General features: G+C 43.3%; 1 protein-coding gene across 2 annotated transcripts in view; it reads left to right on the forward strand.

Annotated features, from left to right (window-relative positions):
* LOC139047980 (actin maturation protease) overlaps positions 1-10,030 on the forward strand; it is an 11,821-nt gene extending 1,791 nt beyond the window's left edge. Inside the window, exons 2-7 of one of the 2 annotated variants that reach the window (XM_070522217.1) lie at positions 247-508; positions 972-1,093; positions 3,634-3,760; positions 6,579-6,649; positions 8,311-8,403; positions 9,585-10,030. In XM_070522217.1, the coding sequence (XP_070378318.1) occupies positions 285-508; positions 972-1,093; positions 3,634-3,760; positions 6,579-6,649; positions 8,311-8,403; positions 9,585-9,799 (852 nt within the window). In that variant the 5' untranslated portion in view covers positions 247-284 and the 3' untranslated portion in view covers positions 9,800-10,030. Of the gene's footprint in view, positions 1-109; positions 509-971; positions 1,094-3,633; positions 3,761-6,578; positions 6,650-8,310; positions 8,404-9,584 lie in introns of those variants that run through there. The other variant, XM_070522216.1, reaches the window with a different exon arrangement.
* The last annotated feature ends 3,188 nt before the right edge of the window (positions 10,031-13,218 follow it).

Genomic DNA, 13,218 nt, shown 5'->3' on the forward strand with positions numbered 1-13,218 from the left:
GGTGTATTTTACAGAACATACGTATGTAATATTTTACCTTTGTATTTACTATAGAAAACAAAAAGATATAGCACATATGTAATAAAGAGCGAAATGTAGATGATTTGATCTGTTTAGTAATGAGCTGTTAGACGCTCTAGTCGCTCTAGTATGGAGTTGCCATCGCCATGAGCATTTCCGCACTCACGAAACCGAAACTGAACTGCACAGTTTCAGCACGCCTTATAGCATTCTATTTTTCGGTAGCCTGAAGCAGCCTGAAGTTTTCGTGTACGGCCACGGCCATGGAGACACCCAAATTAACTATTCCACCACCGCCACCACCGCCGCCGCCTTCGCTATCAGTGTACAGGCGAAGCGGTGAGGGCAACGTCGGTGATGGCAAACCAGACACTACCGTCCCCGGCGTGCTTGAACGGCAACTTCATCGCATAACGGCCGGCTCTGAAGAGGCGATCGTCGTGTCCAGGCTGTCGCCGTTAAGACCCGTCCTTCAAGAGGGACCACAGTAAGTGGACGGCTTCATCCCACACCTTTTTTTCACGAGCGTCAAAATAGAGTCGCCACAGACAGCGTCGAACTTCTGGTACGGTGCATGAAGGTTCGATGGTGCGCTCCCCTTAGCTGCTCAGTGAAATTCTTCCAGGCGCGTACGCAGGACATATATAGATTGCTCTGGCTTACTTCTGAAGTGGTTGGTTTGTTCAAAAGTGTAAGGATAAGGGCACATATACGTGGACAACCACGGGATGCAGAACAATAATGGCCGGGTGTTTGAACTGTTCACGAATTTGATCCTGGCTTTCAGACAGCGCATCCACATCTAAAACCAAAGCTGGAAACGACTCTCTTGCTGAGCAACATACATTTTGCATGTAGTGCTGTTTGCGTAGTTTCTCCCCTTACTTTTTCTTTTGTGAGATCTAGCCTGGCTTAATTGTGACGCAATTAATTTTTGTCTTCCTTTTCAGGTGTGGACTAGTAGCACTTAGCATGGCCTCACAGCTACTCCAGGATCATCCAGTGAGTGTCGACACTCTTTTCGGAAAGGCCAAGTCGCTTCAGTTCACCAAAAAAGGAGAAATGTTTTCAGGTTGTTGAACTTGAAAGATTCGAGTGTTAGCCGCTGCTTAGTTTTATACTGAAAGAAAGTGTAACTGGCACAGTAGTGCTCTGCTTATGCTGCATTCTCTAAGCTAAAACTACCTAGCTGGGCAAGCTTCCTGCTCTAACGCTATGTATGTTACATCTTATGGGGAGATTTCGTTGTTTGTTAGCCATGCTAACATGTTTGGCTGAAGCTGAATCATAGTACGATGCACTACATTAACTAATCGAAGTTTTTAGCCTGTGTGATGACCTGACCCTGATGCTAATCATGTGGCAACACCGAGCTACTTCTGTTCAATGTTGCACCAAGCTGACCTGCCATATATATGGCTTCAGTGGGAATTCTGGGCGAATCTTGAGCTTACGAGAGTCTACGTCTTCAGTGCCAGTTGTTATGATTCGGTTTGGGGTGCAACATGCCTTCGAGTCAAAAATGCCATCGAGAGGAACAAGAAACAAATGGCAACAGACATGGCGCAGAAACTTACAATCAAGCATAAAGAGGACAAAATGCAAGTTGTACACAGCATTGGAGCACACACGGATTATGTAAAACGTCTCTACTAAGCGCTCATTAGCATAGCACGATGCACTCATGGCTCGGTGGCATTGCACCCAGAACCTGATATCGCTGCTTCAAATGAGACAGTGTTCAGCATTGGATGGGAGGGTCTCACAGACCAGTATCCACATGAAGTCCTCTTGGGTGTTGATGCCGTGAGTGTTGACGCTCAACTAGGCCAATGCGTTTTCCTTGCTTTTCTCTCAGCTTCATTTACCTCCACCAATGTGGCCGCTTCTGATCCCTTCTGTCATTGCATGTGCAATACCCTGGCCATCGTGTGCTTGAATGTTCAAGTGCTTGTTCCGAGCACGTGCCGTCATATGCTCCCGCAAACAAGCTGGTTCAAGTTCTGGTGTTGATGCAATGTGCTAAAGTTCATTGCATCACACCAGTGAAAGCAATTCATATCATGTCTGGGCCTTCAGCATAAAAGTAATTTGACGAAGGAGCACAGCTGGGCCACCGCCACAAGGAAGGCAGCATGCTAACTCCCAGTGTGCAGAGAGTAGACGGGACAGGGAACAATGTTGCTAAGCCCTGCCCCACAGAGGATGCTTGAATGCTTCTCTCTTTTCTAACACACAGAACTTCCTATGTTTTCCATTTGCCCCTCTTGCCTATCAAACCATTCTGTATATAGACACCTGGCGCTTAAGCTTTCTGTACCAACAACAGTTCCACATCACATAGCCTAGAGGAACCACATCTTGTTTGAGATGATGCTCCTTGACAATGCCATCTAGCCATTGTACATCATGAGGCAAATCACAATCGCTTTATTTTCCTTAAAGACCCCTGTTGAGGTGTTACATAAGGGATGGGTTTTAGATAATAAGTGTTTCCACATTCTGCATGTACTATGTAGTCTGACCATGCATGCTATATGTGTCCGAATGCTGCCATGGATTTGGCAGGGCTTTGCTTATCAGATTTAGCAAGCCATGAAACAGGTGCATGCCTGTTGCTGTTCGGAATGGTGTCTCATTTCGATGACTGTCCGTGTGGCTGGCATTGGCATATTTTGTAGGCCAGTATCTATAAGCCCTTCGACTCTCCCCTCAAGTGCCCAATCTTAACTAGTGCTGGTGTAGTTGTCACATAACAAAAGCTGTTTTTTATTGTTTACAAACCAGTCTCCACGTCCCTCCGTGAAGCCAGAGAAATCATTGCATTACTATGAGGCACAGGAATCACGAAATCCTAGCCTGTAACATCTGCCATGTGCTCAGACATATTAATTATGTGGAAGACTCTTTGCCACAAAAATAATTCAAATGAGAAAGGGCTAGACAGGGACTGCTTGGTGTGTGCTGTTTAGATTTATCACTTTTCAGCTTTCTCTTACCATCTGGAAAACCAGGATAAGCAAATAATTTGTGTGAAAATCTTCAAGGTGAAGAAGGTTTCAGGAAAAGGTACATTGTTAGCTCTTAAGCCTTCATTCTGGGAAATCTGCATTTGGGTTTCTTAGTAGCTTCATTCTATGCTTTGAGGTACATGAGAATTTTTCTTTGCTGCAAGAACCTGAATGCGTGATGTCACCCTGCATCATACTAGCACTCACTCATGTCAGCCTTTGTCATTGTTGCCTGGGAACATTCAAAACCAGTATACCTACTGAGGAACAAGAGAACGGGACCTGCTGTAGTCCTTGGTCCACAGATAATCCACTGTTACAAAAGGGCCTGTCCGTGTCCAAAGTCTCAAGAACATTATCACCTGCTGATTGAAGTGCAGTGTAGGACAAAGCTAGCACTCTATTACCAAATGGTTACCCTCGTTCTGTATCAACCAAAGCCATCCTATGCCTACAAATTTTCTAAGCCTGTCATTTTATCTAACCCTCTGTTGCATTCAACTGTGCTTCACCCATTCTATTACTGAGTTGGACTACTGATTATCTGTTCTGATTATCTGCGAGTTTCAGCACACTTGTCTTCTCTCTGTATTGTTTGCAGTTGGAAACATGAAGGCGCTGGCTGAGACATGTCTGCAAAACCCTTGCTCTAAAATTGTGCGCAGCAATCATCTGCAAAGAGAAGAACTCATCAGACACTTGCTCGAAGGGAAGCCAGCGCTAATACCGTATCCTTTACGTGTATTACCTTGAACCTCCATTTATCACCATCATCATCAGCCTGTTTATGTTCACTGCAGGACGAAGGCCTCTCCCTGCAATTCCCAATGACCCCTGTCCTGCGCCAACCATTTCCAATTCGTGCCTGCAAATTTACCAATTTCATCACCCCATCTAGTTTTCTACCATTCTCGACTGTGCTTCCCTTCTCTTGGCACCCATTCTGTAACTCTTAATGGTCCACTGGTTACACATCCTACGCATTTATGCGTCTACATAATTTGCTTTGCCAGAACATGGCAAGTAGATGAATTGTTGTGTTCATAAACATGGTCCTCTATCCAAAGCTCTTTCTTGATTTCTTAACTCAGCTAAATTGTCACTTCTAATAGTGCTTGTACCCGATTTCTGAACTCAAAGTACTGACACATATTTTAGAAGTTGTAAATGCCATACCACACACTTCCATGGGAAAGGATGATGCAAAAAGATTAAGATTGGGAAAAAAAAGATAATTTAATTTGATACTGAAGCTATAGTCTAGAAACAGTACCGCAACATCATGGCATGGAGCAAGTTTGCTACGTCGCATGACAATAAAACTGGTGTAATTACATTGCTCACAAAAACATTAACAAGAGTGTTGCACGTATCTCTTCTGCCTATACTTGCATTTGGCTGCTGCAATGCAAGAAAGGAGCAGGCCAGTGTATCATGATGTCATGACCCATCCACCTTCTGGGTACCAAAACTGGTCTGAAAAAGTAGGAGTTATACAGTCGAACCTTGTGGTAATGAACACAGATGTAGCAAATTAACGGATGTAACAAATTATTGGATATGACAAAGTAAATATAAAATGTTTCTCGCTGATGTTGGCATGTAACATACAAGCATATAGAGAATTTTGGGTGTCAGATGTGACTTTGTTGTAATGATGCTCAACTGTAAATTTTTTAGGGCAGTCTGTTGCCTTCCAGTATTTTTTTCCTCAAGTTTAGAGGGCTTTTTTACTTTCATTTTATGCAAAAACAAAAATGAATTGCCCATAATGTCATGTCAGTGCTATATATAGCTCATGATGAAGAGCTTTCAGTCTCCAATTGAAGGTAATGGATTGGTGTCTTTTAGCAAGGGTGAAGTCACTCTAAGGAGTGGTGGAAGGAAACCGCCTTTTGTTGTTCTTCCCTGACACCAATAAAAACAGAAAACGGAAGCAACAGTGAAGATTTTCCAGCTCTATTAACCTTAAACTAACAGTGTGAAGATGAACTTGGACAAAAGTTAGAAAGAAACAAACGTGGTGCTGACTTCCAACTGGTTTATTCCTTTCAGAACTGAAGCTTTTATGCATTTTATGTACATATAGAAAAGTCTATGTCCATGCCTATATTATGGAGCTGCGAAGTACCATGTCTCTCAGTCTGACAATAAAGGTTGTCGTTTCATTGTGAGAATGAGAAGTCGTGTCCAGTCAACTAGCGCAAAAGTGCACCCTTCTTAACGAAGTGTTTTATCTTATTGACACATTCACGCGCACACATTGATAACAGTGCAAGAAGTTGCAAATGAATTACCAGGAACCAAATTATACTAGAAGTGTGACTGCACATCAAGGAGGATAGACCAGTTTACCTCAGTCAACAGTGTCAAGATATTAAAACTTTCCTTCGTATTCAGGAAAATGGATGTATGACTGACGTGTTCATTTCCCTGAGAAAAAAAAAACCCTATATATATATATATATATATATATATATATATATATATATATATATATATATATATATATATATATATATATATATATATATATATATATATATATATATGTATATATAGCTATGGTGTTGGGCTGCTGAGCACGAGGTCGCGGGATCGAATCCTGGCCACGGCGGCCGCATTTTGATGGGGGCGAAATGCGAAAACACCCGTGTGCTTAGATTTAGGTGCACGTTAAAGAACCCCAGGTGGTCAAAATTTCCGGAGTCCTCCACTACGGCGTGCCTCATAATCAGAAAGTGGTTTTGGCACGTAAAACCCCAAATATTATTATATATATATATATATATATATATATATATATATATATATATATATATATACATTTTGCCAGAACATGCAGAATGCAGCAGGTTCAGCCTTCCTGACATACATCTACATTGCGGGCGAATTAGTGGCTCCCTTTTCTTTTGTTGCTACCAGAGTGCATGTTCGTATCTTTCTAATAACATGCTTAATATTTTAGAGTTACTTTTTCGTTAACGTGAGCACCGCCATTTCACCATGAACCTACTTCATTACTTGTTCTAAAGCAGTCATTGCATTTTGTGAGATGTGATGCGATGAAGTTGAATATGGCAACCAACAACTAGCATGTGCAGTTCTCACTCTGTTGTTTAAGTTATGACTACAACAGCAGTAAGTTCTGCAAGGGCATGGTGCAGCAAATTGCGCTTATGAATTAGGGAGGTGATATGTTGGGTTACATGCAAGCTATATAAATTATATGTGCACTTCATACATCGAGAAAATAGTTTACGCCTCTTTTGGGATGCTTGCTTTGTAGGTGCAGTTAACGAGAATGTTTAAACTGCTCTTGGCCAAAAAAAAGAAAGCACATAGATTCAAAATGCTCTGTTCTATAAAGCCTAATGAGCTTCACATGTTGACACGCTTATTTGCATGCAATATTTACCTGCTTTCGACTTTTTGTTGTGATGGAAACTCGTATGTCCTGTGTAGGTTCAGTGAAGGTATAAATTTTTAAACATTTTTGCAGTGTCGATGTGTCATACACTTGGGTTTCTTAACGACAACTTACAGGTACGATTCTGATGGCAATTTCGAGCCCTGCCTGAAACGAGGACACACAGCCCACTGGGCTGTCCTTCACGGTAATGGTTAATGTAATTTATTGTATATTATTTACTGATATCATTTTTTTCTCTACAGCCTATATACATTGATGTGCCTCTGCTGCAATGAAGTGCATCCCATTAGGGATTAATTACTGTGGTGATGATGTGACAATATGTTGAGTGATGTGATGCTGATTACTGTGGTGCTGATTTATGATGCTGATAAAAATGTGACAATATGTTTAGGTTTTTTCTTAGTCAATAACAGCTCTACAGCCAGCAACCACATATTTAACATAATTCAGCATTTATGAATCTACTCATTACTAATTTTTCTCGTACATTTATAAGCACTTTGTTGCTGCAAGAAATATGTGCAAGAGCATTATTTGTAATGGTAAATGTAGTGGTCCTAAGATTTTGTACACAGCGCAGTCAACTTACAATACTGACAAAACTCAAATGTTGCAGTGAGGGCTATTCACATCTTTTTCGCTCATTGCCTGTCTTATTCCTCCTGCAGTTGATGATGCTTTTCTGTGTGTACATTCCGTGTCTGAGCTAACGAGAAGCAAATGCAAAAAAAAAACAGCCACGCCTGTTGTGCAGATGAAAGCAACTGTGTGATATCAGTAACATCGTTAACAAGCTTCCGTTCTTATTGTCTTATTGGTGATTGTGTAATTATTGCTAATTTATTACACTCCTTATTGTTAGCCTTATGGTCAAAATACCAATACACGGTTTATGGAGCACATTTGAAAACACCATCTTCACTTGTTTGCTGCATGTTACTGTTTGCATATATCTTTTTTGGTTCTTAAAAGAAAGCTTTTGAAATGGTTGAAAAGCTGTTACGGCTTACTGATTACTGGTCAAAGAGGCTTTATTTTTTTAATGCGGAAAAATGAGCTATGCAGAAGGTAGCACGTCACAGCAATTGAAGGTGAATGTTTTCAAATCCTCTCTACAAAACTTTTATATTGACATTGCAGCCATTAAGCCAAAATTAAAGATGTTAGCTGATTAACCACAGCTAATTACTCAGTTAATAGGAACAAAAATGCTGTCTTCTTTGGAAGGTTTCAAACAACGTACAGCTGGTTTCATCTGCACAGGCTGCTTTTTTTTTCTTGCTACCTGTTCGCGGAAACACCCTGTAAATGTCCATCACAAGTATGTGCACGGCCATTCTCAAAAGTATATAAGCTATTCCACGCCTTCACCCTATATGTTGTTTGGCTGTAAGGTGCAGTTTCCACAGCACTTGTTCCTGGCACTCCAGACAGCTGGATGGTGAGCAAGAAAGCTTTCTATTTTCCGTCGAATTGGAACTTTAGGCATACAACAGGAACTTTCTTAAACAGGCTGTAGTCAGCCTTGCAGTTGCAGGCAACATAGCCTGTATACTTTTGACGAAAACTGCACACAGATTTTAGCAGGTGCTGTCTCTTGTCTTTTGTTTATGTGTATGCTTGTCTTTTATACGTTGGCATCTTTTGTGCCGTTGCTCATTTGATGTGAGAAACTGGCTAACACAAGTCTTCATGAAGCTACGCTTTTCTGTTGAACTTTTTTCCTGCTCTTGCTTTGTAGAAAGGCCTTGTAACCTTGCTTATACCACAAATTTTTTATAGCCTTAAGCTTTGGCTTTGTGCACCTTTAAGTGCCTTTATGTTTTTGTATTTCTATTGCAGGAATCTGTATAGTTCTACAATCATCTTGTATTGAAGAGACGCTGGTGGACACTACAGAGGTGGACTCGAAGTGCTCGAGGATTTTCCACATCCGTAAAATCATCCCCGAAGAAGTTTTATTGTAGCTTACCCAGCTAGCTGAGAGTCCAGAGACCAGTGTGTTTGTTTATGCCAGTCAGGGAAAGAGCAGGCATGTTGGCCTGTGGGAACTGGGGTTGCTTCTGGAAAGCAACGATAACCTAGTGCATTTCACACCAAAGCATGATATCTCCCAGTTCGTGATCCCAGAGGGGGGCGTTGCCAAAGGGCTGTCTGGGCAAGTGCTTCTTTTCACATAATGAAGGATGCTGGTGGAATGTGCAGTAATATAAGTTGATGGGAAGATATAGCAGGAGAAGTTTGTGTAAATCCATCTCGAGACAAGCCACTTTAGCTGTTGGTTCTCGTCTTGTCCAGGTCATTATTTTACGCTAATCTAAGTAAACAAAAAGGGACAAGAAGGCGATTCAGTATGGATCCGTCTTGAGACTAACTAGTGACAAAAGCTTAGTTGTTGGCCTACGCTCATGTCATTATCTCATCTGAGTCATTGTCATTCACTAAACCATCTATCGCATTCACATTCTATGTGAACTCCTTCGATGTGGCTCACCACATTTGGCATAAGCTTGTCTCGCGCCACTTTTGTAGCTGCTGGATGTCTGCTGTGCCCTCTAGCTGAAACCGGTTACAGCAGAAAGAAGCGTGCCTTCCTCCTCACCCTGTTGTATCAGCTCTCTTTGGCCTGCCCAACAAAGTGCTTGAGTTCAGCAGGCTTTGTGGAGTTCCCTCCCCAAATTGTTTTGACTGCAGTGCGCGTGAAACGCAGGTACATTTGCTATGTGAATGTCCGACCCTCTCCTGTGCCAGAGCAAACGTAAGCAAGATATTTAAACCTCGATATGACGAAGTCAGTAAAATTGTCACTTTACTTCGCTATATAAAAATTTTGTTAGATTTAAATTCGACTTTTGTGGTAATAAGTGCAGTTGCTGACAGATTTTTCTTTAGATGGAAGGGGCCGTAATATTTTGCAAACTCTTGGGCAGTGAAAAAAAAAACTAATTTCAATAGAGAAGTAATAAATTTATTTCTTGGAACATGAGATTCGGCGATCAAAGATAAGATCTCGTGCCGCGTCAACAATAAATTCACATCAGTGGTACGAAACGAAGCTTGCGCAGCTCCACCGTGGCTGATAGTGTTTCTCGCTGTGGGCCGACGCCACAATGCAGAGGGCAGGCGGAGTGGAGCGAATGCCTCAACACATCTCCGAAACTCGAGATTACGTGACCGGCAGCACGAAGCGCGCGGAAAGACAGCGCATATGACGCCACGGCTAATTCGGCTCACCCAGCGTTTGCACCTGCTGCAGGTTACTTGCAGGACAGGATGCGCACGGGTTGTACCTGCGCTCAGCCATATGCAGCCACAGCTGTTCTATAGGTAGACACGCATGCTCACCTGCCCTCCCCTTGCTCGTGTGGGAAGACAGAGCATCAAGCCACCATCCTCGGCTCATCGTTGCACCCTCAGCGTACAAAGTCGGGCGCGACAGGATGTTATCCCACTTGGACTCAGTACGGAAAATGATGACAAGAGGGTCCAGATTGGCGGCTGCTAGCCATTTGAGTGGTTCGTTTGAAAACAGCCTCATGTAATTAAACCATTTGACCATCTGCGTGCGTGCCGGTCTATTTATAGCCTCTGTATGACATCGCGTTGGCAGGGAAATTTTGTTATATTGAAATCAATGCATAGCAGTTCATTATATTGAGGTTCAAAATACATGGTGTTTTACACTTTGTTACATATTGAAGTTCGCTGTAGTGAGGTTTAACTGGAAATACTTCACCCTTTGGAGTTCAAAGCTAAGCACAAACTATACCCCGTTTCATACATAGCAGTCAACGTCGTGGAAGATGCGCAAAGTGTGCAGCTGCAGATGCCTCCGTGCGTTTCGCAGCACAGCTGTTCTTGACCTGCAGCATTTCTATGAAGTAACTACTTCGTGTATTACAACTACAACTTGTGGACACAAGTTTACGTCAAATCACACATCACTTGCGCATATTTGTACTTCTAGTAGGCGATATACAACGTTTTGGTCATGAGCGACAGTGCTGCGCTGTAGCGGATGGTCGCAGAAACATGTTACTCCGCTTGTTTGGCAGTAGGTAGATATAAATCTCCGATGTCTTCCATAATAAATACCTACGTCATATTTAGCAGTGTAAATGTACAAGACATAATTTTACACCGAATTATACGGTGCATGCCTCGCATCTTTCTTTCATATGTGACGCACTACTTTTGGGTTGTGCATCTAAACATTAAGAGATGTCTGTCTAGCCTTTGTAGTGCTGCCTTCTATGTATGAAATAGAGTGCACCGACTTGTGCTTTGCTTCATGGAAGAAACCTAGCTCAATGAGCGACTCAAGTCCATTTCCTCCTGCGTGCACCGATGGTGCCAGCTTCATTCAATCACATTGGATGTATGACACATCCTTCCCCCTTGTTTTTCCTTCCCTAGTGTACTGCGATTGAGGTGTTCTCCTCTGAGAGACGTTTGCTGTGCCGCACTTCTCCCCATATTTCTTCGACGCTACAATAAGAATCTGAGATAACAAGAAAGACAGCACAGCAAATTAGTACGGATCTGTCTCGAGACTATGGAGTATAGTCAGTGAATACTCAAGCTCTTGATCCTCGTGATGGGATTTCTGCTCTTGCCAAGGTCCAGAGCTTCTTTAACAGGTAGTCATTTTTGTGATGCATTCATAAGTGCACATATTTATAAAGGTTTGGTGCCTTACAGATGAGCTAGTCAAAACAGGGAAGCATATATGTAGTTGCTTGCCACTCTTTGACTTCGATTTCTGTTATGCTAATAAACTGCATTGAGATAAGCTGTATTTGTATGTACCTTGTTCCTCACTGAGGTCTTGTTTTGTGCGTTTATATAATGCACTTAAAGCCACCTGCTGTGGCATAGCGGCTACGGTGTTGCGCTGCTAAGCATGGCCGCGGCATCAAATCTCGGCCGTGGCGGCCGCATTTAGGTGGGACGAAATGCGCGTTAAAGATCCCCTGGTGTTAAAAATTATTCCGGAGTCCCCCTATATAGCGAGCCTCATAATCAATTTGTGGTTTTGGCACGTAAAACCAGAGAATTTATTCAACGTACCTAAAAGGGCTCTAAAGCACCCCTCGGGTTGGTGAAATAACATCGTCCGCGGGTAGCACATGCATGCTGCTGTTGAAAGCTCGGCCAAGTTTTCCTGTTGCACGCGCGCGATGTCACCTTTCTCTCTCTTTTCAAACAGGAGTCCGCTCCTCACTCTCTTCTGGACGCTTTATTTCGTAATAAAGTGGATTCCCATCATCATGATCATCATCATCAGTCTGGTTACGCCCACTGCAGGGCAAAGGCCTCTCCCATACTTCTCCAACAACCCCGGTCATGTACTAATTGTGGCCAAGCCGTCCCTGCAAACTTCTTTATCTCATCCGCCCACCTAACTTTCTGCCGCCCCCTGCTACGCTTCCCTTCCCTTGGAATCCAGTCCGTAACCCTTAATGACCATCGGTTATCTTCCCTCCTCATTACATGTCCTGCCCATGCCCATTTCTTTTTCTTGATTTCAACTAAGATGTCATTAACTCGCGTTTGTTCCCTCACCCAATCTGCTCTTTTCTTATCCCTTAACGTTACACCTATCATTCTTCTTCTTTCCAACGCTCGTTGCGTCGTCCTCAATTTGGATTCCCATACGCGGCTGCTATTGGTAGCTGCGGTCGGCTATGCAGTGTAGATACCGCGGCCGCCGCGGTGTGCCGCCACGGGTCCACTGGCTAAGCGCACTGTGGCTCGCCGAGTTAAACCGCGTTTCGCTTACTTTTGCGCATCGTAGACACCAAGATCGGAAGTGGTGGCGCCTACGTTAACATCCAAAATGAAATTTGAACTGCCTGTCACGGTTAGAAGGCGGGATGTTGTGGGCACGCCGCACTCCGCCGTAGCCTTCGCAGAGCAAGGCATTCAACACGGAGGAAGGAAACTAAGGAGAGGCCCTGACGTCACTCTTTGTGAAGCAAAAGTGAAGCCGGAAGTTGGCGTTGCTCATGGCGATGCTCCGCCTTTTGTGCCACCCTCCTCTCTTGTTTAAATCTTTCGCGAAACCACGCCGCGCTGCGCGTGGTGTCGCGCAACATCCGGCAGAGCACGGTGCAGGTAACACAGCGCAACAAGACACAGTGACTAACGCAAACCCGCCCACACAGCGCCTTTGCCACGGCACGAAACCTACCAGAGCAACACGTGTGAGCGCTCAAAAAATCAGAACAACGCCGCCATTGTGGCCCAAAAGGCGTGACCATGCAACAAAAAAAATTAAAAAGCAGCAAAAAAATGAGAGCCTATACGCCATTTCCGCCACACTTTTCTCCTAGCGCGCGGAGGGGGTAGGGCCTCTCCTTAGTTTCCTTCCTCCGTGGCATTCAAGGAGGAACGGGAGCACAGCGGAGGCTGTGTTTGAGTACGCATTGAGGTACTTTTTGCGGCAAAGTATTTATGAAATAGCCTACTTTCGCTTAAGTGCCTTTCGCAACTTCGATAAAAAGTATTTTGTTATACCTGTCTTTGTAACAAAAGCAGGTATTTGCACGTGCTCCCTTGACGTGGTGTGTAATGAAATGTAATGAGTCAGTGATATGACTTGTTTTTACTGTTCTGCGCAGAGTGCTTGCATAATACAAATGCTGTTTTGGCATAGAGACAGCAACATTAAAATTCTTTATAGCACAAAGGGTGCAAACATCGGCAATTTTACACAATGCTCATCTTAAGCCAATATCAATTAACGTG

The sequence above is a fragment of the Dermacentor albipictus genome, chromosome 7 (assembly GCF_038994185.2).
Source record: "Dermacentor albipictus isolate Rhodes 1998 colony chromosome 7, USDA_Dalb.pri_finalv2, whole genome shotgun sequence".
Taxonomy (NCBI): Eukaryota; Metazoa; Arthropoda; class Arachnida; order Ixodida; family Ixodidae; genus Dermacentor; species Dermacentor albipictus.